Source organism: Petaurus breviceps, unplaced genomic scaffold (genome assembly GCF_028583685.1).
Source record: "Petaurus breviceps papuanus isolate PSGF00001 unplaced genomic scaffold, PetGlider_PUasm1.0 90919, whole genome shotgun sequence".
Classification (NCBI taxonomy): Eukaryota; Metazoa; Chordata; class Mammalia; order Diprotodontia; family Petauridae; genus Petaurus; species Petaurus breviceps.
Window position 1 is genome coordinate 5261212 of NW_027187378.1, and position 26943 is coordinate 5288154.

General features: G+C 36.3%; 1 protein-coding gene across 4 annotated transcripts in view; it reads right to left on the bottom strand.

The window, feature by feature from the left end:
* Positions 1–26943, bottom strand: part of TASP1 (taspase 1) — a 326885-nt gene that overhangs the window by 273570 nt on the left and 26372 nt on the right. For all 4 annotated transcript variants that reach the window (XM_069075434.1, XM_069075433.1, XM_069075435.1 and 1 more), the window contains one exon: positions 364–484. In XM_069075434.1, the coding sequence (XP_068931535.1) occupies positions 364–484 (121 nt within the window). The remainder of the gene's footprint in view (positions 1–363; positions 485–26943) is intronic.

The window sequence follows — 26943 nt, forward strand, 5'->3', positions numbered from 1 at the left end:
AAGTAAGAAAAAACTATTTTTAGAAATATTCCAGGGGCGGCCAGGTGGCTCAGTGAGTAAAAGCGCCAGCCCCAGCGTCAGGAGACCCAGGATCGGTTCTGGCCTCAGATAATCAGCACCCACACAAAATAACTGCCTGTGTAACCTTGAGCAAATTACTTAACCCCAATTGCTTTAAAAAAAAAAAAAAGAAATATTCCAGTAATTGAGGAGAGAATGAACTATATCTTTAAGAAACAGGATTATTCTTTTTTTTTTTCATTTAAGTTTTTCAAATTAAGAACTAAGTTATAGAATTTAATTAGGAATTAAGTATTCTCATCATAAGATAAAGTGATCATTTTTGCACTAGCATTAACATACCACTCAGTGCTCCAACCGCTCCAAAATTTAAGGACTTTCCATCCATAATGCTGGCATCACATTCTATCTCACCCAAAAGGTTTAAATTGGAACCCATTCCTGCATTTGTAAAAGGGGAATCCTAAAAATACAGAAAAAAAAAAATATGTATATACATACACCAATTACAAAGTACAACATAACAGAATGTTATGGCATAACAGTGGAATGGCATAACAGAAAGAACACTTAACAGAGTTAGGAGGCCTGGATTCTAGTCCTGATACTGCCACTAATGAACTATATGACTTTGAGCAGCTCAGCCTCTCCAGGGTTATTGAGTGAATCAGATGAACTAATGTATATAAGGTGTTTTAAAACAGAAAAGCACCATGTCAGTCACTATTTGAGAAGCAATTCATAAAAATGAGATAGCAAGGACAAGAGGATAATAATCTGCCAATCCCCAAGTATGAAGCAAAAAAATTCCTACTGATCTGTATATAATAAACCAAGGCAAATATCTCACTATGAACTATAACCTATCCTAACTAAACTATGTAATGTTCCTTGCTATTAGTGTAAAATAGTAATGGTTTTCAAACTTATAGACTATTATGTTTCTAGGGATTTATTACACAACTTTTGCCAACATCATTTACAGATGTAAACAATTTGGCTTTCAGTGATGGACACAAACTAGAAAGGAACGTTGTAAAGTTGTTTTTATATAAAATTATTTATATTTGCTCATTTTCCAGTAAGACTTTGAGAGGAAACCACTATGTCAAGATTTATACTACGTCACTAAAGTACAAAGTTGCTAAATCTAAAACCAAATCTAACACATTTTTAATATAGCTGTTTATTAAAAATTAAACACAATAAGCCAGAAACAATCACTTTAATTAGCAGGTAGAATTCTAGACTGGAGACAGGAAATTTTCAAATCCTGCTGCTGACATGTAACAGCTGTATATCTACAATCAACCATATAACCTCTCTAAGTTTCAGTTATTTGCCATTTGTAAAGTGGAGATAACAATAACACCTATAGTACCTATATCACATAACTGCTATGAAGCTCAATTTAGATAAACTATGTAAAGCACCGAAAATTTTAAACTTTGAGGTGACACCTAAGATGATTAATAATAATCATTTGGAGCAATTCCTACCAAAAACTTTCTTCTAAAAGTGGTATTAAAGACAAAACAAAGAACTTTTTTAGGGAGTCTATTTCAGTAGATATTTTCTAAACAAAGATAAAATAGGTTAGCTACTGTCAATATCTATGTTAGCTTTTTCACTAGACTATTTGATAATGCCTGTATACTTTCCACATCATGGATAAAAGCCTTATCTAACATCAGTGCTACTAGGATTTCTCTTTTAATTTTAGAATAAATTTTAGTAGACAAGAGAGATTCAACCAAGCTGTTCTACTAGGCAATATATATATATAACTTTTAAATTTTCAGGTCTATTTCTCACAAAGAAACTTTTAGACAACTAAAACTAGAGGATTTTTTATTTCAAATTTTCACATAATTTAAATACCAGACAGCAGGCACTCACCAGAAGAGTCATTTAGTTGATCAGATGTCATATGACTCCCTCTTCCTCTGACAAGAATCCCTTGGTGGATTATTTGACACTCTTAGAATCCATTAGGATATAAAAATTAATTCTAAAGGGCCGCTATGACCCAAAATGCCAAATGTCTCATAAATAATTTCCCTTTATCTGTGTCCAACCCATGTTGCTCACATTAACACAATGTCCAAGATGGCAGGAGAAGTTTTTGGTATGTCAGGGTGGAATGTACAACTGTAGAAACTATATCAACTAAAAAACTTTCACAGCATCATAGTTCATACAGGTTATTTGCAACTGGCTGATCCTTTCAGAATATCAGTACTCACACAATTCCAAGGTTAGAATTATGTGAAAACACTGGAAAGGCTACTCCCTTGCCTTAAAAGGCAGTACCAGAGAGAATGTTGGGCTCTGAGTCAAGAAGAACTGAAAGTAAATCCCTAACACTTCCTACCTATGTAAGTATGAACAAGTCATTTAACTCCTGAGCCTCAGTCTCCTTATCTAGAAAATGGTGATAATAATACCTATAGTATCTACCTTACAAGATTGTTTTGAGGATCAAATGGCATGTACGTAAAACATTCTGCAAACTTTAAAGTGCTATATAAATGTCAAGTTACTATTATCATGGCCTTTAGACTACAAACTACTCTGAACAACTGAAGATCAACCCTATGTTTGATTGCTTCCAGAGATACATTCTCCCTTCATATCATTGTTGTAAAGTTTAAAAATCTATCACTCTAAGGAAAGTGGGTTGCCACTTTCATTTAACATTTTAACCTAAATCTTTCATGCTAAAAGTTGAACTCCACCTGTCTTATTCTATCCTTAATAGAGATAAAGAATAGTTGATTACAGGAACTACAAAATAACAACAGAATAAAATTATGGTCCTCTCCCTCAGCACACTTGCTAAAGTGCCTTTCCTCCCAAGTTTGTCATTTTACCTTGTCACTTATTTCTGTAATTGCCCTGTTAACTCCATGTGGGTTTCCCATATCCCTTAGAACCAAGCTAATAGAGGTAGGATTACAATCACTGAGTATTCATCATACCTTTCCTATTTGGCAGAATAACATTCATCTCAAAAGGTACAGTGAGAGGCCCAGGTATACAAAGAGAAACAAACCATCTGAGTCTAACAAGCTGGATATGAACAGCAAAGGAAACAAAAAGTGCACAATACATTGAATCAAGTACAGGAAAATAATCAAGATATCAAGGTTCAAATTCTATACTTCATGCACTTATATTTCTGTGATCTTGGACAAATCACTTTAACCCTCATAGACTTGGTCTTCTCAGCATTAAAAGGCTGTTGTACAACCTATTTCACAGGTTTGTTATAACTAAAGTGTTTTGACCACATGCAACAGAGTGCTACAGAAACATGGATTTATGATTATGAATTGGTATTAAGAGGCTCCTGTAAGGGTTATGGGATTTAAAGATCTCCCATGCCCCATGGACGTGCTGACATAGCAGAGCAAGAGAAAGTGAAAAGCCGAGCTAATGGTCCTGCAGTTGGCAGTTGGTGGCGGTTGCCTTTTTTTTTTTTTTTTGAGTTAGGACTCCTGCTGAGCACTGCCAGGGGCCAGAGCTGCTGGGAGTGCTCTTCCAGGACACTGGGTGGTTGCTGTGAGTGGGGAGAGGAGGACCTTTGCCTGAGGTAGCCTGTTCTGTTTTAAAGGCTTGAGAATGTGGGTGCTTTTTACTTTATCTACCTGTGTCAATATCATAACTACTCTGATGGCTTTCACTTTCTGGTTTTGGGACTCAGTCTTTTGGTATCTTAATAAATTTTCTAGTTTATTTCCCCAAATGGCAAACCTGACGTATTTTGTGATGGATAATTATATCAGCATATTTGTAATCTCTATAGGCATTGTGAATATGGCATTGCTGATACAGCTCCCCAGTACATTGCTAAAGAAATTCCATAAATGGATTAGAACCCACATTGTTGTATTCTTTAAAGGTACTTTTAAAGAAATGTGACATCAACTCCTTCAATATTTCATTTAATGGAACTTTAATTTCATCAGTGAAAATATCTCCACTAAGTCAAATTGCAACCTGTCTTCAGCTTCAAAGATGGCTGGTCTTAAGAATTCTTGTTGCCAAAAAAATTAACCAGTCTAAAGACAAGCTATGGTGGTGCTCTCTAAACTTCACTAAGCCAGTTTTCAGTAAGTCAACAAGAAATTTTTATTAAGTACCTACTATGTGCCATGCGCTGTGCCTAGCATAGGGATACAAAGAAAGACAACAACCCAGTCCCTGCCCTCGAGGAGATCACATTTGTATGGCGGAGAAAACCTGCAACAACTTTATTCACATGCATGATAAATTCAGGGTAAACAGAAGGTAATCTCAGAGGAAAGGCACTAGTAGTTGGGAGGACGGGAGGAACAGAAACAGTTTTTTGAAATAGTGAAATGTTAGCCAAATCTTGAAGGATGTCAGGGAATTCAGCAGTGGAAATGAGAAGGCAAAGCACTCCAGGCATGGGGCAGACAATCAGAGAAAAGACATGGAGTCAGGAGGTGGATTATTGTATATGAGGAACAAGAAGTAAGTGAGGATAGTTGGATCATACGAGTATATAAAAGGAGTAAAATGTAAAACTAGAAATATAGAAAGGGGCCAGATTGTGAAAGGTTTTATAGGTCACTCAGAAGATTTTATATTTGATCCTGGAAGTAATAGAGAGTCAGTGCAGTATTGAGCATGGGGGTGAAATGATCAGACCTGCCGCTTAGTGAAAATGGACAATATGGTCAGACCTGCACCTCAGGAAAGATACTTGGACAACTAAGTATAAGACAGATTGGAGAGGCAATGAGACCAATCAGAAGCCTATTGCAATAGTACAGATAAAAGGTAATGAAGGCCTGCACAGGGTGGTGAATATATGAATGGAAAGAAAGAGAATTAAAGGAGAAGTGAAGGCAGAAACAAGACTTGACAAAAGAATGGACTAGACAACTGTAAGGGCAAAGAAGGTGGGATTTTTGTTGTTTTTCTTTTGAATTTCAGTTTCCTAGCTTCAGGCTAAATTGTAAACATCTGAAGGATTGGTCTCCTTTGAACCCAGGTAATCCATAGCTGTAACAATTAGGTGCTGAGGCTTGACAGCTTTCATTTCTTTGGGCACTAAGCCTGTCAGGTGCCCAAAGTTTCAGCACTAGCATTCCAGCTGAGCCAATCAGGTAACACATGTGGGCTACATACATGGGCTGAGTCAATCAGGTAAAAATTCTTGTGTGTGTGTGAGAGAGAGAGAGAGAGAGAGAGAGAGAGAGAGAGAGAAATGGAGGGATAGAGAGAGAGAGAGAGAGAGAGAGAGAGAGAGAGAGAGAGAGAGAGAGATGGAAGACTGATATCACCTCAGGGTTCACTCCTGAGAACTCTTGATGTCCTGGAAGAAGACTGTGGGTAGCCATTGTTAAGGACACACACACACCCCACTATCCCCAAGAATGTGAACCCAGAAGAAGAAGAATATGCATTTAGAGAGAATGAAGAAGAAAATGAGCACTGAGTGTGAAGCTTTGAGAAGGTTAGCAATGCAATCGCAGTGGCAGAAGCAGCAGGGACTCACTAAAAGAACCTCCTGGTTGCAAAAGTGAATTGACCTGAAGAGCAGACACCTGCCCACCAGAAGGAGGCTTAGCTTAAACCCCTTTTAAGAGCTGATAGCAAGGAGCCTCTGGGCTTTAAAAGTGAATTGAGGCGGCAATGCTACTAATGTGTGTAAACATTGTCTAGGCTGGTTAAGCTTTGTTTTCCCAAGAGACAGAAACTGGGGACAGGAGGCCCAGGAGCCTGCAGTAAGGCAGGAGCAGGGAGAGGTTGGAGTGGCGCAGAACCTTCTCCCAGGAGCTGAGACAAGGAACAGGAGTTAAGAGCTGCCTGTGTCAGGATCCAGGAAGGAGCAGGAAGCAATCAGCCCACAGAGGAAGAGCCACAGGGCTCAGAATTCAGCCTCAAGTCAAGATGAAAACTTCGAACCTAGGCAGGAGCAGTGAGAGTTGCCAGGTGGGAACCTGCAACAGCAGTGTGGAAAGGCCATACACCCAAGAAGACTTTACTTGGACATTTTGTTTCGATTGAGGGGATTATTACCTACTGTTGCCTAGGGGTGGAAGGTGTTTGTGTTTTCTGCTACCCCGGGGGATGTGTTGTACTAAGGAAGACTCTGGCCTAGTAACCCCTGATTGTAATAAGCCTAAAGAACATATAAGGTGGGGGATATGCTATGCTACGTTATATATTGAATGCAATGATAAATGCTGTGTGCCAAGTTACATACTAAGTATCATGTTATATACTGGATAATATGTTTTGTTTAAGGCTATGCGGCCACCCCAGTAAGCCTGTTATGTTGTTATGAATGTCATCCTTTGACAGCAGCAGCTCTCAGGTGTGCTGCCTTCATTAGTGTTACAACAATAGACATAGTCTATCATCTTGGCCACATTTAAAAGTCTTTCCATGTTGACATAATCTTCAAGAACCACAGGCAAGACATAATAAGACATCTGAGTATTTTCATGAAGGACTACAGCAAGAGACGGGTAAAAATTAAAATAAACATGCTGTAGTAGTGCTACTGGGCAGCTAGGTGGCACAGTGGATAGAGCACAGGGCCTGGAGTCAGCACCCAGATTGAGTTCAAATCTACCCTCCGACATTAGCCTCAGTTTCCTCAACTGTAAAATGAGATGGAGAAGGAAATGGCAAACCATTACAGTATCTTTGCCATGAAAACTCCAAATGGGGTCACAAAGAGTTGGACATAACTGAAAAACGATTGAAAAACAAAAATAGTGCTACTAATGGAATCCTAAGATAACCAACCAAGAGCTTAAAGCCCAAATATCAATCGAGAAAACCTGGGCTAGATGTGAAACAATTATGAACAAATGGCAAAAACAGTAGGAACAGAATTCACAGGATAAAAATATTTCCAGTATAAATCACAATCAGATTCATATAACTGTTTGCACAGTTATGGGGTTTTTTTGTTTGAATAATTTTTTTTTAAGTATTGGTGGATTAGAGAAATTAATTCAGCATTCCTTTTAGTTGGAGTCTTTGCTTTAAGTCTGTTTACATAATCCTTAACACTTCAAAATCACTTAAAGCAACAATTCATTATTTTTATAATATTGAACAAAACAAAAATTGATTACCTTTCATTTTAAGTTTTACTACTTGAATTTTATGTTGAACTGGAAAATACATTCTATTTCATGGCTTTTTCTATCAAATTTAACAATTATCACAGTACACTTAACATCAACAACTTTCAGGGACACCATCCAATTTTTCTCCAAGGTGGCAAAAAACCAAGTGCCATAAATGCTATTAGACAGAGATTATATCAAATACTAACTCCTTGGCAAAAATCTCAGAAATTTTTCATTATTACTCATATTAAATCTTAAGAATAGATATAGGGGTGGCCAGGTGACACAGTGAATAGAGCACCAGCCCTGGAGTCAGGAGGACCTGAGTTCAAGTGCAGCCTCAGACACTTACCACACACACACACAAAAACCTGGCTGTGTGACCTTGGGCAAGTCACTTGATCCCAATTGCCCTCCCAAAAAAAGGCTAAAAAAAAAAAAAGAATAGATGTAAACCATTCTTATGTCCAAAATACAAAAGCTGGATACTGCCTATGTTATATGCTTTCAGACCCATCTTCTACACCTTAACAATATACTTCCTCCAGCAAGAAGCGAAATGTATCCTTGGGGATCAAATCAGGAAGAACTAGTAAAACTCCTATGTTTCTCCAAAATGACACACAAAATGACACACTTTTTTCCCAAAATATGCCATAGCATTTTTTTAATAGGCAGTGAAAAATGAATCCTGATGTATTCAGGCAAAAGCATAGGTAAGGTTGAAGACACTGATGTAAAGTATTTACCTTGATTGTCATCATCAATGTATGCAATCTTTCGTTGATATATACATTTTAATATGTACCCTTTGGGGTGGCTAGGTGGTGCAGTGAATGGAGCACCAGCCCTGGAGTCAGGAGGACTTGAGCTCAAATCCTGATATGGGCACTTAACACAAAACTAGCTGTGTGACCTTGGGCAAGTCACAACCCCAATTGTGCTACCTTCCCCCCTCAAAAAAAATGTACCCTTTTAAAAATTTCCTTTACCCAAAATGTCTATTAAATGACACTCTTAGGAACTGGGAGTTTTGAGACACAAATATCAGTCACCTGTGTTTTAAGAGGAAAAACACCAAAAACTCTGGAGTCAATGAGCCAATGAAATACTAAAAGGAGAAGAGTAAACAGACTGTTTATTCTAAAAACAAACCAAAATAAGCTTCTGGATAACTGAAAGTTGGTTCTATGTGTTCAGAATGCTCATCTTAAAGTCGTGTTACTAATCAGTACAATGGAAGCCATGGCCTGGAGCAATGTTGGCAGCCAGGTGGATAAAGCTTAAAGGGAAAGGATTTGTAATGTGGTAATACCTGGGAACTAAAGCAAGGTATCTTAGCCTATTTCAGGGAGTCCCTGAACTTAGGTGGGTATTATATCCTTATTTTAACCAACTTCTAATTGAAATGACATTTCCTTTAAGTATTTAAAAATATTATTCTGAAAAGGGGGCCACAGGTTGCACCTAAGGGGTACATGACACAAAAAAAGTTAAGTGCTTGAATAGGCAACATTTCTGAGTCACAATTAGATTAACCAGCTCCTAACCTCTTAACCTGCTCCCTTTCCATGGGCTGTCTAGTTGCCATTTCACTGCTCATCAGCACCTCTAATTATCAAGATAGCAGGGGATTGGAGGATTCTGGGAGGATGGCAGAGTAGGTCTGAAAATTCCAAGCCCCCCAGGTTACCCCCACAAACAAGATACAATAGTACCTCAGGGCTAAAATACAGCAGTAAAAATAAATAAGAGTAGGGGCAGAACAGTAATTCTCCTCAAACAATCAGAAAAGATCTGAAGGAAAATCCCAGGACAAAGTTTGGTCCCTGTGAAGAGTAAACACCTCTAGGCTAGTTCCACTTAAACACTAAGTGGCAGGCCCTAAAATCAGCTGGGTTTGGAGGCTGCCTTGGCCCCAGCCACAGGAAGTTTTACCCCACCACCACCACCACACCCTTCCACCCCCAAAGTGAGAGGAGTTAGTGTCTGAGCTGGGGAAGATTGAGGGAATCTCTACTGATAAGGAGCACCAGACCCAGCTGTGCCATGAAGATGCAGCCCTGGGCAAGAAGGAACCAGGACATACCTGGTGAGTGCAGAAACAGTGGGGCGGGGACACCGCTGGCTGTGTGCACTTACTGAAGGCTGGAGGTCTTGGTTTTCATTCCACATCAGAGGGAAGAACTGAAGGAAGATCTGAGGCCAGAGACATCATCCCTCATACCCCAACACTAGAGGTGATTATAAAAAATAATCTGCTACCAAAAAAAAATGTTCAGGCAAGGGAGAAAGAATCCAACCACAAATAGTTACTATGGCAATAGAGAAGACTGGGGTTCTTCTTCAGAGGAGGATACTGAAGCAAAGAAACCCTTTCCTACCCCAAGAGTAACATTAAATGGTCACCTGCCCAAAAAGAATTCATAAAAGAACTTTAAAAAAGACTTTAAAAGTCAAATGAGAGAGATTACAGAAAAACGAAAAGAAAAAAATAAGAATAATCCAAGAAAAACAAGAAGATTATGAAAAGAAAGTCAACCAACTAAAAAAGGAGTTCTGGAATCTTAAGGAAGAAAAATACTCCTTGAAAATCAGAATTGGGCAAGGGGAAGCCAGTGAAGTTATAAGAGATGAAGAAATTAAAAAAAAATTCAAAGAATAAAAAAAATGGAAGACAATGTGAAACATCTCATAAGAAAAACAACAGATCGAGAAAACATATCAAGAAGAGAAAACATAAGAATAATTGGACTCCTGAAAGTTCTGATCAAAAAAATCTGGATACAATAATATAAGAAATAAAGAAAACTGTCTTGAAGCATTAGAACAAGAGGGGAAAAGAGAAATAGAAAAAAATCCACTGATCACCACCTGAAAGAGATCCTATGAGGAAAACCAACAGGATTATAATAGTGAGATTCTGAAACCCCGAACTCAAAGATAAAATATTACAAGCAACAAGAAAGAAAACCAATTTAAATATGGTAGTGCCACAATTAGGATGACACAAGACCTACCCATGGCAACACTGAAAGAACCTTGGGGGTTGGAACACTATATATCAAAGAGCAAAAGAACTGGTGTTCTGGCCAAAAATATCATACCCAGCAAAGTTAAGTATAATTCTAAATGAAAAAAAAAAAAGAATGAACATTTAACCAATTGCCAGACTTTCAGGATTTTGTTTTTAAAAAAAATCCTGAACTTAACAGAAGATTTGACACACAAGAGCCAGGAGGAATATAAGGTACATAACAAAGACTGATTACATGGGACTCAATAAGAACAGAATGTTTACCATTTTTTATGAGGAAATGTAAAACATATGTCTAAGATTGTTATTAGTAATTGGGTAGTTCATAAGAAAGATTGGGGTAGACATGAGTATGACATGATTTTAAAAAGAGAAACCATTTAGGAACAGCTAAAAAAGAGTAATTATCTTATACAAATAAGATGCAAGACAAAGAACAGACACATTGGAATTAGATGGGGGAGGAGGATTGGTAGTTCTGGAAACCTACTTCCATCAGGAATGGGTTCAAGAGGGAACTACACATACACATACACACACACACACACACACACACACACACACACACACAAGTCTACTAAATTCAGAAGGAAATAAAATGCTAAGGGCATAGGGAGGGAGGAGAGGATAATGGAGGGATCTTTAGAGGGGAGGGTGAAGGACTAGGTTAAGGGGGGTATAGAATGGTCTTTAGATCATTGGGAATGGGAAGACAAAGGAGAGATCCTTGGAGGGGGGTCTGATTAAGAGGGCAAGGGATTAGACAGAAGTAGAGAAATCAAGAGTGATAGGAAATAAATACTCACAGATATAAAATAAAGATCAGGAGTAGAATTTGTTAAGGAAAAAGGAGCAAGGGTGGTAATCATGATCTCAGACAAAGTTAAGGCTAAAATAGATTTAATCAAAAGAGAATAAATAGGGAAATTCCACTATGTTCGAGTCATATTCATCAATGTTGTTTTAGACTATTTAAAATAACTAGAGAGGATAAGGATGGAATATTGCTGTGATACTGGAAATGACAAGTTGGTGTCCTTGGAAAAATATGGAAAGACTTGGACTTAAAAAGGAAGAGGTTATCCACTCTCAGAGAAACAGAGGACAAAGAAGGATAGTAAGGTCTTACATCGATGCATATGACTGTATATGTCTATATATAAGCATGATTATAGATATCTAAGTATATACACACACATATATATAAGTGCATGTACATATGGGTATATGTATGAATATATATATAGACAGATAGTATGTATATGTCTATATGTGTTGTGTGTATGTATAAGTCTGGAAACCCACTTTCATCAGGAATTGTAATTGTAGCCTTGGGGAGGGGAAGAAGGGGGGAAAAAAAGAATGAAAACATGCATAGAAGATAACAAAAGAAAACTTACAAGGAAGCAAAGATGGACAGCTCTCAAAACAAAGTATAGTATTTATTATATAAGCTTTCTTGAAATGAAAATTTATTGCTGTATATTTCGAATCTTATCTCACATTTTGCTGTTCACATGGCAATACTTTTTTTTCCTTATTTTGTACTATTTTAGTTTTGGCATTTAAGTTTGTTTCTTTTTTCTTTTCTCATTTTGAATTAAACTCATAAAGTTTAAAATTTTAAAAATTTACAAAAAAAAGACAGCAGGGGATTCGATGAAAGGCTCAAATCAATCAATTTTATGGTCCTTTGTCAGCTCCAGTAAAAGATTGAATGAGTAGAAGGTTGAAGCTAATAGATAATGTAAAGGGTTTTTTCTTACAGTATAAGTTTTATTTTTTTATAATATTTTATTTTTACCCCAATTATGTTAAAACAATTGTTTAACATTTGGTTTTTTTTTTAAGTTTTGAATTCAAAATTCTATCCCTTCCTCCCTCCACTATCCTTCCTGAGAGGGTAAGCAATCTGATGTAGGTTATACATATGCAATCATGTGAAAAAATTTCCATATCAGTCATTTTGCACAAGACCTGAACAAAGACAACAACAGTAACAAATAGAATGAAATAAGAAAGTGAAAAATAGCATGCTTCAGTCTGTATTCAAACAATATCAGTTCTATCTCTAGAGGAAGATTGCATTTTTCATCATGAGTCCTTTGGGACTGTCTTAGATAATTGTGTTGCTGAGAATAGCTAAGTCATTCACAATTCTTCATTGTATAATATTGCTGTTACTGTGTACAACATCCTCCTGGTTCTGCTCACTTCATTTTGAATCAGTTCAGACAAGCCTTGCTTGTCATTTCTCATAGCAAAACAATATTCTATCAGAATCATATACCACAGTTTGTTCAGCCATTCCCCAACTGATGAACATCCTTCTGATTTCCAATTCTTAGGTATCACCAAAAAAAAAAAAGTGCTATAAATATCTTTGCAAAACTACATAATTTTCCCTTTTTTTTAAGATAATGTGAAGTTTTAGAATGTTTTTATCTGTGCTATACCTGTTCCACAATAGAGTAAATAACTAAAGGCACTGTCAATAGAGATGTCCAAATCCCATTAATAATAAAAATAGGATTGTGGAGTTACAGTTATGTATGCCTACTTATCATTGTCTGCTATATTACCATTTTTACACAGCTCAACATTTACAATCTAATGTAAGTTAATTCAGCAAATATTTATTAAGCATGTGTCATGTGCATACCACTGTGCCAGACACTGTGTGTGGGAGGAATGAGACTTATGAGTTAATCGGTATAAAGAACTCCAGTGAGGAAGCCCCCTCCACCAATACAGATGAACACTGTTCTGCAATCCATATACATAAAGAGTTGCCTGACACACTGACAGATACATTAAATGACTTGCTCAATGTCACAAAGTTAATACATATCAAAGGCATTACTAAAATTCAAGTCTTCTACACTCCAAAACCAGCTATCTATCTATCCATTACATTAGGCTACCACAAGACACTGAGCAAAAACAAAAACAAGGCCTGGCGTTAAGGAACTAACATTCTACTAAAGCAACAAAAAAGTATACCATAAAGATAAATAAGACTGAAAATCCATACATATTCAAATACACATACTCAAATATGTACAAAAAACAGCAGCCCAAGATCTAGTCATGAAAAACTTAGACGACACATAATTGGAAAACAGTAGCACTTCTCATGGAATTATACAACACAAGGAATTATATAACAAAGAATCTAGTACAACTCACATACTTCACCCTTTGGTTTCCAAGCAAGCTTTCCTTAAAATTTATTCTTAGAAAACCTCTTGGAAAGTTATAGCTGCATTATTTCAAAGAGCTGTGAGTCGGTAAATGTGTATAGGAAAAGTGAGTTTCCAAAGTAGCAGAGTGGAAGTTATCCTGAGAAATAATCTTAAAATTCATGCAAAAGAGTGTAGAAACCAGTAGCTATTTATTTGCTTTTTCTTCGCTCATTTTTTTGCTCCTGAAAACTATGACCAAAAAAATTATTTTTAGTCTAGTTGTATCTCTGCAGTTAAAAAAAATAAAAACCCAACAAAATGAATTTCCTCCTACAGTATTGCCATATTCCCCAAGAAACTTACAAATATATAAGAAATATTTTCATGTAAACCTTAAGCAATTAAGACACTTATTTTGAAGAATTAAACTATTAACCATACTCAAACTTTTTAACCACATATCTTCATATGGAAATGAGGCGAGAAGGTAAAGGAACTAAAGAACTCTGGCCAACAAGTATCACTTGAGTTGGCCATAAAACATAAATGTTTTCCCAGACCCAAGTGAAGCAACTTTCATTCATGAATAAAGAATTACAGAGGCTATTTTAGACATTAGAAGCTCAACAATTATCTAAAAGAGTTCCTAGGGAAACAAAACACTTTCCATTTTCACTCTATAATTGTTTCCTAACTATACAGCAAGTTTGCTTTCTTTTTTGGCTTCTCTAGCTTTCCTCTAGTTCGGGACACATTTACAGATGCATTGGCACATCACAGGCATGCTAAAATTTCTTGCTGTGGTTGATCAAAGTTGGAATGCCTTTAGAAATTACTCAACTTAAGACAGTCCAGAATTAAATCTAGCCAAATAGTCAGTGTTCTACTTTTAACATGTGTTAAAGCAATATTTTGGCTATACTGGATCTAGCTTTAGCAAACATTTGTTTGCATCACACATTCTGAATTCTAATGTCACCCTAATATAGTACACCAAATGCCACATTTTAACATCCATAATGTACTTTTTAAAATTATTCAGTTACATAAATACAAAATGCTACATAAAAAGCACAGCTTCACATATTATTATAGTAATTACTTATTTCTTATGATCTTCCTAAAGTTCACAAGTCTGTTCTGGAAACTGCAACAAAAATGGAACAAATGTCAGTATACATTCATTAGAGCATTTGTTGCTCTGGCACAGAAAATCCTTATACAAATGGAAACATATTTGTGTTCAATTTACTACTAAAAATAGTTTTAATGAAAAAACATCGCACATCTGCCGTCTCACCCCATTCCTATTATTAATCTCCCTAGCTTACAAATAAATAATACAATTAAACAAGAAAAAAAAACATCAGAGCAAAAGCTTTTATTTTAGAGCTTTTATTGAAAGCCACAGAATTGCAATACAAAGAGTTACTTGTCAAACAACACAAATCTCTAAGAGAAAATAATGGCTTGGCTAGACTTGCACATCGGAAATAGTTTTTAAGTTTGTTTTTGTTGGATTCTTTATGATGTCCAGGAAGAGGTTAGCACATACAGTACCTGCAATTGTCCTTTACACATAAGCTACAATAGAAAAGACCAATGTAGCAGTTTCACTAGTATTGCCAAATTTGGCATCTACTCACAATTGTTATCTATCTCTTATAACCACTTTGACTAATACAATAGAAATATCACTCAAAGAAAAACTAGCAAATCATAGAATTGTGTCCATTTAAACTACTATTCTGTCAAAGGGATTTTTTTTAATTTAGTGATTTTTTTTTCAATTACTAATTTCAGTCCATTATTGATTGTACTTCTTCAAATTTACTTCCAAGCCCCTAGAGAATATTATTAATGATAGATTCAAGCACACTCCAAAAGAGAGGAAAATGTGAACAACTACAGAAATCTTGCATATTTTTCTGACAGGGTTTTCAGTATTGATGCTTTATATATTGCAGTTCCATGTATGTGTCATAAGTAAAGACCAGAAATAAGCACATCCTATGGGTAATCTATATTGTAATATTTCACTATGCTTCAAAAACTTTTTTATTACCAAGGGTATATTCTAAGTAGAAAACTTAAAAATTCTCACATTCTTCTACATCCCTTTCTAGGCCTAAGAAAGTTAGGAGATGGGAAAAAGCTTTAAGTCATAAAATATTACTTCAATTTGACTCCCTGAAAGTATGTAAGTTCACTCTACATTTAAAATCTTCTTAATTTAGAAACTTTCCATTAGGTTAAAAGTTTGACCTTTCAAAAGAACACAGGCCTTTTCAAAAACTGATATTGCAAAATAACCCCATTTTCCTAGAATTATAACATAAATATAAAACTCTCTTTGTTTACAATTACCTTAGTAAAACATATAAGAATAAATTTTATTCAAGTATTCATAGGACTATATTAATTCCATACAATAACATAAATGATAGCAAAATTATAACTAGTGACATACTTTACAACATGTCTTTGAATGAATTTTAAATCTAATTCTATAATGTCATATGTAAATTAATAAGTCAGAAGATAATCTGAACATAAAATAAAATGCTTCATAGGAACATTCAACCTTAATAAAAATAAGCTCTCTTGGTAGTTTCATGTATTTTGTTGTGTTTATGGCACTCATTTAGAATAGACTTTTAGAAACTGTTAGCTCCAGGTCTTTTCAGAAGGTCCTAAAGTAAATCACTTATTTTGCAATCTAATTTTTGCAAATTCTAGGTTTTGAACTAATATATTTAGACTTGCTCAGATGATGCCAGGGAGTCATATTAAAACAGAAAAATCCTCCTTAAAAACAAATTTGCCTCAGAAATATATTTGTTTGGGGGATTTTTTTAAATGAATATTTGTTTTTAAAAAGAAAATAAAAGACATACTACTTTTCTGAGAAGCAGATAATTTATATGCCAAGCACTGAGTTCTTGAGTATTATAAAAAAGAACATATTTAACTAATGTGTAAATGCAAATAGTAAGTTACAAACTGCTGAATAATACTCAATGCAAGAATTCAATGCATCAGTATTCAAAAATGTGTTTTTAAAAAAGTATAACTTACTTCACTGTCCTAGACTAACTAGGTTCTGGTGCTTTTTTTTCTACAAATGTTCACTCACAGCCTGTCTTCTAATTAAATCAATACTCTAGCAGCAGAACAAGCAAACTAGTTGCCTCCCATCTACATACAGATCTTCAGAACAGATTTCTCTTGATCAGAAGATTGAATTTCTTGGGAGAGGTGATTTTCTCTGCCTCTTCATAATAGAAAAATGGGTACTTGGCGAGATGCAACTCCATGAAGTTTAACTGTATATGTACACCTCAAAAAATAAAACAAAAAATGCAGAGAAACATAAAGATGCTAGAAACAGCTGAAATACACAGAGCTGAAACACTAGAAATACTGCCAAATGCACATGGAAAACAGGGGTTGTTGACTAAAATAACAGTGATAAAAGTTTTTAAAAATACATTCCAAAAAATCAGACCTAACACAAAATTAAAATAATGAAACATGGAAATATTATAAAAGAAAAAGGATGAAACCTCTTAAGTCACAGAAAACAGAAACAGACTTCCCATTACAAAGAATAAGACATAAACAAGAGGGGGAAAAAATCATCTAGGGTGGTAGGTCTAAAATTAGACTTACCAGTTACATTTGGTTGATGGGTACTTGTGTAAATGAGATAAATGTATCAAGCTGTCGCTACAATATATTAGATGCTATAATGATCAGGCAGAACACTGAAACAGAACTAGTCTACTATTAATGAAAAAATGACTTTTTAGAAATAAGAACTTGATACAAAAACCATAGGTCTGAGTCAATTTCTGAAAAAAAAAAATTTAGAAACCTCCCAATTATGAAGAAGTCTTAAAAATACCAACTATTTTATAGCAAAGCACCTCACCAGAAGTCTTGTAACATGACCATGAGGTGGGGGTGGGCATGCAATCGGGGTACCAGAAGAGTTGAGCTATAAACAAGTCATAAGTAAAAGGAACATTTTACATTCCATTGCTTCCAACATGAAGTCTTTAATAACTCTTTCTCCCTAAAACATAGGTAACTGAAATACCAATAAACATTTTGGCCTACAGATATTTTTAACTATCACTTCAAATGTGCACAGAATGTAGGGATGGAGGCATATCTTGTTGCTTCTGGATTCAGCTATTCTAAGAAGCCTACAGACATAGTTATGGTAAAATAATTGTATACTGGGGCAGCTAGGCAGTGCAGTGAATAGAGCACCGTACCTGGAGTCAGGAGGACCTGCGTTTAAATGTGATCCGAGACACTTAACATTTACTAGCCGTGTGACCTTGGGCAAGTCACTTAACCCCAATTGTCCTGCCCTCCCCCCTCCAAAAAAAAAAAGCAAAAATAAATAAGTAATTGTTGGGAGCAGAGTAAAAATGGCAGAGTAGAAACAGGACTGCCACTCCGGCTCTCACCTCCTCCAATTCATGTAAAAGGTCTCTAAAGAAACTTTGTAGCTACAGAATGCACAAAATGACACAGAGAAGCTAATCGCCGACTGAGGACAGCCCAGCCGACCGGCAGCAAGCGGCCAGCACAGTGCTCTGGGAGCTGACCCTGGCCCCACACGAGCCAAGGTTTTAGCCCAGGGTAGGCCTGACCAGCCACTGGCAGGATGGACTTCAGATCACCAGCAGCTGTCGTGGTTTCCAAAATTATCAACACATAGACGCTAAGGACAAAGGGAGAGGTCAGTGCAGTGTGGACTTTGAAATCCAGTAGTTGGGAGTGCAGTTGGCCTCTGCCTCCATTGGGGGAAAGGGGGATAAGCTGCTGAGGTGTTGTGGCCATGCAGCCACTGCCACATGGCAGCTTCAGCTCCTGCCCTGAAGACTGTAGGGGGAATAAGCAACCACTCTGAGGGGTAATCGCTCTTGCTTTAAACTACTTGGATCTGGATTGCAGTCTAGGGTGAAGTTCCTGGGGTGTACGACCAGCTTGCCAGAATGTGTGGAAGCTTCTGGAAGGGTGCCTAACTAATTCCTTCAGCAGCTGAGAAAACCCCAGCAATTGGGACAAAGCTCCCCTGTCTGGCAGCAGAGTTCTACTGTGGCAAAAATCTCAAAAGTCAAGTAATTGAGTAGCAACATGAGCAAATGAGGGAAGCAAAGCAAACAGAGCAACCCAACTTTACACTCATATTTTGGGGACAAAAAGGATCAAAGCATGGAACAGGAGGAAGACAGTAAAGTCAGAACTCCTGCACCAAAAATTTCCAAGGAAAATATGAACTGGTTACAGGCCATAGAGGACCTTATAAAGGATTCTGAAAACCAAATAAGTGGAAGAAAAATTGGGACGAGAAATGATAACAATGCAAGAAAATTATGTAATGAGAGTCAACAGCCTGACTGAAAAAAAAATCACACCTTAAAAAATAGACTAACTCAAATGGCAAAAGAGGCTCAAAAAGGCAATGAGGAGAAAAATGCCTTAAAAAGCCGAATTTACCTGATGGAAAAAGAATCTCAAAAGCTCACTGAGGAGAATCATTCCTTCAGAATTAGATTGCAGCACATGGAAGCTAATGACTTTATGAAAAATCAAGATGCTATTAAACAGATCCAAACAAATGAAAGAATAAGAGGCAATGTGAAACATCTCATGGGAAAAATCACTGACCTGGAAAATAGATCCAGGAGAGATAATTTAAAAATTATTGCACTACCTGAAAGCCATGATCAAAGAAAGAACCTAGAAATCATCCTCCAAGAAATTCTCAAGGAAAACTACCCTTATGTTTTAGAACCAGAGGGCAAAATAGAGGTTGAAATAAAACACCGATCACCTCCTGAAAAAGATCCCAAAAAGGAAACTCCTAGAAATATTATAGCCAGGTTCCGAAATTCCCAGATCAAGGAGTGAATATTACAAGCAGCCAGGAAGAAACAATTTGAATATTGTGGAAACACAATCAGGATAACCCAGGATCTGGCAGCTTCTACACTGAGGGACTGAATAGCTTGGAATATGATATTCCGGAGTTCAAAGGAGTTGGGATTAAAACCAAGAATTACCTACCAGCAAAAATGAATATCATGTTTCAGGGGAAAATATGGTCATTCAGTGGAATAGAGGACTTTCAAGTATTCTTGATGAAAAAAACCAGAGTTGAATAGAAAATTTGACATTCAGATACAAGAAGTAAGAGAAGCATGAGAAGGTAAGCACGGAAAAGAAATCATAAGGAACTTTTCAAAGTTGAACTATTTACATTCCTACATGGAAAAACAATAATTGCAACTGATGAAACTTTTCTCAGTATGAAAATAGCAGAAGGGAATAGAAATACATATATATGTGTGTGTGTGTGTGTATCGAAGGGTATATGGGCATATGAATACATATGTGAATGTGTGTATATGTTTACAGGTATACATAGATAGAAGGCACAGGACAGATTTAATAGGAAGGGATGATACTTAAAAGGTGAAATTAAAAGGTGAGAAAGGAATATAATGAGAGGAGATGGGGAGAGACAGAATGGGGTTAACTATCTCATATAGAAGAGGGAAGGGATAACTGTTACAATGGAGGGGAAGAGCAGGAAGGCAAAAGGAAATGGGTCAACCTTATTCTCACTGAATTTGGCTCAGGGAGGGAATGACATACACACTAAATAGGGTATCTCACCCTACAGGAGAATAGGGCAGAAGGGTATGAGAGGGGGGATGATGGAAGGGAGGGCAGGCTGGGGGGGAAGAAAGTTAGAAGCACCTACTTTTGAAAAGGGACAGGATCAAAGTAAAGAATAGAACAAGTGGGAGGTGGGATAGGAGGGAGGGAAATATAGTCTTTTACAATATGTCTACTATGGTAATGTTTTGCATTAGCTACACATGTACAACCTATAACGAACTGTTTATCTTCCCAGTAAGGGTGGATGACAAGGGAGGAAGGAAATGAATCTGGAATTCAAAGTTTTAAAATAAAAAGGTTAAAATACATATATATATTAATACTATTTTACATGTAATTGGGAAATAAGATATACGGGCACTGGGGCATAGAGATCCACCATGCCCTACTGGAAATGTCAAAGGGGGTATGGGAGAAGATATGGGAGAGAGTAGATTGGAGGAGGGGATATCCTATGGGACTGCTATTTGGGGGCAATGGGTAGGGGAAAAACAGGGAGAAAATTTGTAACTCAAAATCTGACGGAAATAAATTATGTAAACCAGAATTTAATAAAGCAGTTGAAAAAAAATAATAAATCAAGATAAAAAAAAAGAAAATACAGACCCAAAAAAGGTTTTCAACATATACAAATGGTTTGAAAATTGATATGAACCAGAATTCATAAAACCATGCTAATTCCATCTTAAGAATTTTTCTCAGAAATAATATCATGGTTCATCCAAATCTACCCATTTTCCTCAAAATTTAAAAATTAAAGAAATGAAATACATCAAACTCTCAAAATTCTTTTTTTTAGAATCAAACTTATTAATTTGGAACTCAAAATAGTATAAAATGAATGTTGAAAATTCAATAATAAATATATAAATATATATATATATATATTTTTATAGACTGTGATTGCCCAAATGAATATCTGAAGGAAGGCCAAGGAAATTTGCCCAAATATATACCTTTATCTTCTTACATAACAAATTTTCTGGATTGGGTTTTTATTTTGGGGTTGTTGTTGTTGTGCTTTGTTTATAGTCAAATTATATACCATACCCAACTATGAACATGGTTCACTTTCACAGCAACTACAAAAGTAACTTTTAACAAAGATATTTAAAGAAAAAATGATTGTTTTAAAGAATGGAAGAGAGCAAAACAACAGTAAGTTCAGTTCATTTTGAAACTGAAAAAATCTAAGCTTTTTACCTCTTTTAAGATTATAAATAGTGGGGGCCGCCAGGTAGCACAGCAAGTAAGAGCACCGGCTCCAGTGTTGAGAAGACCTGGAGATCGAACCCCGGGCTCAGACACTTAGCACCCACCCAGAAACACCTGGCCGTGTAACCTTGAGCAAGTTACTTAACCCCAATTGCTTAGGGGCGGCCAGGTGGCTCAGCGAGTAAGAGTACCGTACGGGCTCCAGTGTTGGGACGACCTGGAGATCGAATCCCGGGCTCAGACACTTAGCACCACACCCAGAAATAACTGGTCGTGTAACCTTGAGCAAGTTACTTAACCCCGATTGCTTTAAAAAAAAAAAAAAAAGATTATAAATAGTGACAATAAATAAAATTAAGTACAGACTTGCATTCCTTTCTTCTTAACACAAAAATCTATTCTATCCAACAATTATCCATTGTCCTGGGGTAGGGAATCTGCAGGCTCAAGGACACATGTTGCCTTCTAGGTCCTTGGGTGCAGCCTTCTGATTTGAGTCCAAGTTTTACAGAACAAATCCTTTTATTAAGGGGATTTGTTCTATGAAGTTTGGATTCAGTCAAAGGGCCACACTTGAGGACCTAGAGGGCCAAGTGGGGCCTCCAGGCCACAGGCTCCCCACAACAAGAAGACAGAGGGAGAAATTTGCTAGCTTATTATTCCTTTAGTGGGAACTGATAAATTGCCCCCTCTAGTGTCAAGAGGTGGTATGGGAAGGTCCTTAAAATACTGCTAAAAGATAGTGCTTTCAAAGTAAAGATGAGGGATCAGGACTTCTGTGGTCTCGGTCCTGATATTTCAAAGTGGTACAAAGTACTACCTTTGGAACATATATCATCAGAGATGACTTTGAAAGGCTATTTTCTTTTTCTCATTCCTTTTCTCTTTTCCTTACTTCTATTCTTTTATTCCTATTCTGTCCATCATCAGGCAATCAATGAACAATTGCAAGGTGCTGAGACTACAATAAAACTGTCCTATCCTCAAGAAGCTTACTTTCTACAGATAACTCAAAGCCAACTCAAAGGTTCAAATGCAGTCAACTCTCGATCATTTAGGTGTATATTTTCTTTTCTTTGTTTTACTTTCTTTTTGTTTTTTGCTTTTTGGAGGGGGGAAGGAAGGGCAAATTAGGGTTAAATGACTTGCCCAAGGTCACATGGCTAGTTTTTCATTAAGTGTCTGAGTTCAAATTTGAACTCAGGTCCTCCTGACTCCAGGGCCAGTGCTCTATTCACTGTGCCACCTAGCCACCTCTAGGTATATATTTTATAGATTACACAGGGATAATTTTGTAATCCAATATTATCCTCATGCTCAAGGATTGAAAAATAATTCTAATTAAAATCAAAGAAAAATTTAAAAGGACAAGTTCAAAAAATCATTCTTTAGCACTATCAAGGAAACTTTTTTTCTTCACTGTGGTTACTTAACCTACCCTGTATGGATCACACCTCCAAACTTTAGGAGATCATGTTAGAGTTGTTACATTCAAAACAATTGGTGCCATAACCTTCACATAATGAAGTTCTCCAAATTTAATTAGGCTGGTCCTAGGACAAACTAGGTTTAAAAACCTGCTATTACTTGTGTTCCACTAGTAAAGCCTTTGATGCCTAGATGAGGCATCAAGGCAGCAAAGATACAAAATTATAAAGTTTTTTTTTTAATTACGAATTCATTTTAAAAGCCAAATAAAATATTTCATTGCTCATCTCCATTAGAATTGATGATTAAGAATTAACTACACAAAACACATAAATTACTCAAAACAAGAGGTTAGTGGCTAGCACACTAATGTAGAAAATCAAGTCTAGGATCAATGCTTTATATTCTCCAAAAATTTCTTATCACACTGTAGGGTACCAAAAACATATCATACACACACACACACACACACACACACACACACACACACACACTCTTTTACAATAAGGAAGCTTAAGAAGCTAATATTCTTTCTACTCATCTAAAATTTCTGCAAGACTTGTAATTTTAAAGTAGTTAGAAACTTTTAGTTGCTGACTTTAAAATGATGATGGAAAATAAAAATTACATAATATTAAAAGAGTTTCGGGTGACAACCTATAAACAATTTTCAAAAATAATTTCTTGTGATTTGAGAGCAATTTTCCAATCAGGATAGGGAAAGCCTTAGTTTAAGTTATCAAACAAATACAAATCTTTTGAAGTACAAAGGTAAACCTTTAAAATATTAGAATAGAGGATGATCCTATGATTTCAGTGAGATAAGGAACTCCCTTCAACCTACAAAGGTCAGTATCTTCTCTGTAACTTAGAGAATTGCCTAGATTATGAAGCAGTTAAACAACTTGCCAATATGTGTCAGAGACAGGACCTGAAGCAGGGTCTTGCAAGCTTCAAGGTTTACTTTCTGTCCAGTGAGTCACACTGTCTCTCAAAAGGTAATTAATAACAAAATTCTTAAAAGATTTAAAATGAAGAAATAAAAATAACTAGGACTGTACCACATCCATTCATGTAAGAATATGAGGAAAACTCTACTCTCTTATAATTTTTTCTAATTAAATACAGTAAGTACACTGATATCGATTGGTAGAAGTCTTGACAGAGTTCCCTACTGCAACAGAATCAAAAGCTTAGTTAAAAAAAATTGTACCATACCTATATGAAAAATTCTGAATTCAATACTATAAATTCCACTTTTTAAAATGCATTAACCACCCATTTATTTACAGAGTGATTACAAGTACTAGAAAATCCACCTATTCATGATCTGGTTATCCCAAATGATCAATATATATTCACTTTCCTTTGACCACTATATGCACCAACAAACTGCCCGTTCCATCACTGAAAAAAACATTATGACTTATCCAACATAGAATCCAAAATACATTTAGAGGAAATTAAAGGCATTCTATTATTTTTTAAAACAATATTTAACTACATAATCATTTTTGAAAATTATAGAATCCCACAACCAACCTTTTTCAATTCAACGCATTTCTCAATCCATGCTGATTTAATTGACACTTAAGAAAGTATATTACACTATATATTACTGCAGAGTACCAAAAGATGAGGGGTTAATGGGCACCTTGATGTACATGCTTTAAAAAAGATTTAATGTATATATCAATATTCTTTCTTATTATAGTTCTTTTACATATAAGCACAAAATTATCTTTTCTAGATACGATAAAAGTAGTCAGTATTTATCACAAATATATATCTCATGCTTTTCATTCTCAAAGCACTTTATTCAGAAGAGTAAATAGTCACTGTGGCAGATGACTAACTGCAGATCCACCCTGGGTAACTACTTCAGGTACTGAGTATAAGTACTTAACAACTACTATAAACCTATTTTATTTGACTTAATTTAAAAGGTCAATGATACATGATGTTAAGAGAAAATATTTTAAAAGTCTGTTAGACTTCTCACTCTGATGTTATAATAAAAAAGACAGTTTAGAATACTGAATGATAGATGATTTTAGAAAAATGTAGTTTAAGGGAAAAGCAGTTATCTTTTCCTGGCAATCAACAGACTGATTCAGCCAACTTCACCAGGCCTGTCTTATCCCCCTAATGAAACAATGACCTAATTTTACTTTGGTTTCCCAAATTACCCCATTGTAAAATCTTTTTTTATTGTAAACTATTAAAATGAGTTTCTAATTCACAGTGCTTTTTTTTAATTTAGGAGACAAACCAGTTTCTCAAGGACCACAAAACCCTTGAGAAAACTGACTACCAAGAAATAGATAGCAGAGCTGAAACACAAGACTTTGGAGTGTGGAGAGATAACAGCCTTCAACTTCCCAAACCTCCACAGTAATGTATGAGAACTACTGTGGGTCCTGACCCCATCATTCTGTCACCTGATAATGACCCCTCTCCCCAGCTCCCATTATACTGCATGACTCACTTCCTGTTTGAAATTTCAAGTAGCCTGGAAGATGTCAACATGTCCTGTTGTGTACTTTGATTCTAAGAACTGATGGGGTGCTTGGGATCTATGTCTGTACTATCAGTTTGTAATATCAGTTTGTAACATCAGTTTGTAAAATCAGTTTGTAAAACCAATCGGTGAAATCACATTTCCTCCTCCCCAGCCTCAGAGTATTAACTCTGCCCCTTCTCCCTGCCAGCACTCTGCCCAGCAACAACTCATGAACTGTTTATCTCTGCTTGGAATAATAACAAGCTACACCTATGAATCCTTCACTAAACCATCTATAAACATTTTAGCTTAGGCAAATTTTATCTCCCCTTAGTAAAGCTGCCTCTATGAATCCTTCAATGCACTATGTATAGGTTAACTCCTTAGCCAATTATACACATACTGAGTCTCCCTTAGCCTTGGTTCCCAACATCCATCTTGTCAAACATGACACTGATGGGTAGCAGACTAGGCACTTCTCAGTCAGTCTTGACCCCTAGCTGACTTAGTGACATTTCAAGCCTAAACCCACACCTCCAGGTAACCCCCCCCCCTTGGGCTATTTCCCAGTGAATTATGGGCAATATGCCTGCGCAGTTAACATTAAAAGTGCATGTTCCTTTAAGCAATGACCACTCCTTAACTCCTCCTTAATCCCACCCTTACTCACCTAGTTAGCATAATTGACATTTAATTTACAACCTAAACTCCTTAAAACTATGCCTATGTCTTCTTTAAGTTTGTGGGTTCCCTAAGAACACCTGCCTGCTGTAAAGCGTAACAATAAACTTTTACAATCCTGACTCCAAGTTTGCTTGGGCCTACTGAATTCTTTCCAGAGTGAATTGCAGGGATTCTGGTCATTGATATTGATCAGAGTTCCTATATAACCTATTGCCTTCTCCCCCATCAGAACTAGCTTAACTGCAATATCTTGGGTTAAAATAGACAAACAAATATGACTTAAGATCCGCCCCAGAGCCCTAGGAACAGCACTATTTCCAATCAGCATTAGATTCCTCATCCCACACCACTCCATCCCTCTCCTGCCCACCTAGGTCCCATATAAATGTTCCTCTCTGCCTAAACCTTGTGGCTCTACCGGACCAGGAGAGTCACCCTCACTGGGTGAACTCAATAAATCTTGCATTTATTAAACATTTCTGGTTCTTTTACCTGGTTATTCCTGTCTTCCCACACTATAAAACAATAACACTAACAAAACATCCTAGATAATAAACAGATAGAAGAATCCTGAGGTTTAAATTATTGTGGAAAGGACAGCTAGGTGGTTCAGTGAAGAGAGCACTGGCTCTGGAGTCAGGAGGACGTGAGTTCAAATCTGGTCTCAGACACTTAACACTTACGAGCTCTGTGACCTTGGTCAAGTCACTTAACCCCAATTGCCCTGCCTTCCCCCCTTCAAAAAAAATTATTGTGGGAATTCAGTTATGAAAAACGTAAATAAATGGTGACAGGTCACCAACTTTTTCATGCAATGCTCTTGCACAGGATAATAAAAATAATTCATCTATATTAAATTGCTAAGAAAACTCCTTATGGAGACTGTGATGTGAGAAGTCCCAAAGGGGCTTTCTCATGACCTCCCTCAAAAGCAAAAGAAAATTCCAAAAAGAGCTAACATTGCTAGGAATTCTTACAAGAGAATGAAACTCACCAAAAATTCAATAAACAAATTGAAGAAGAAATCAGACATAATTTTTAAAG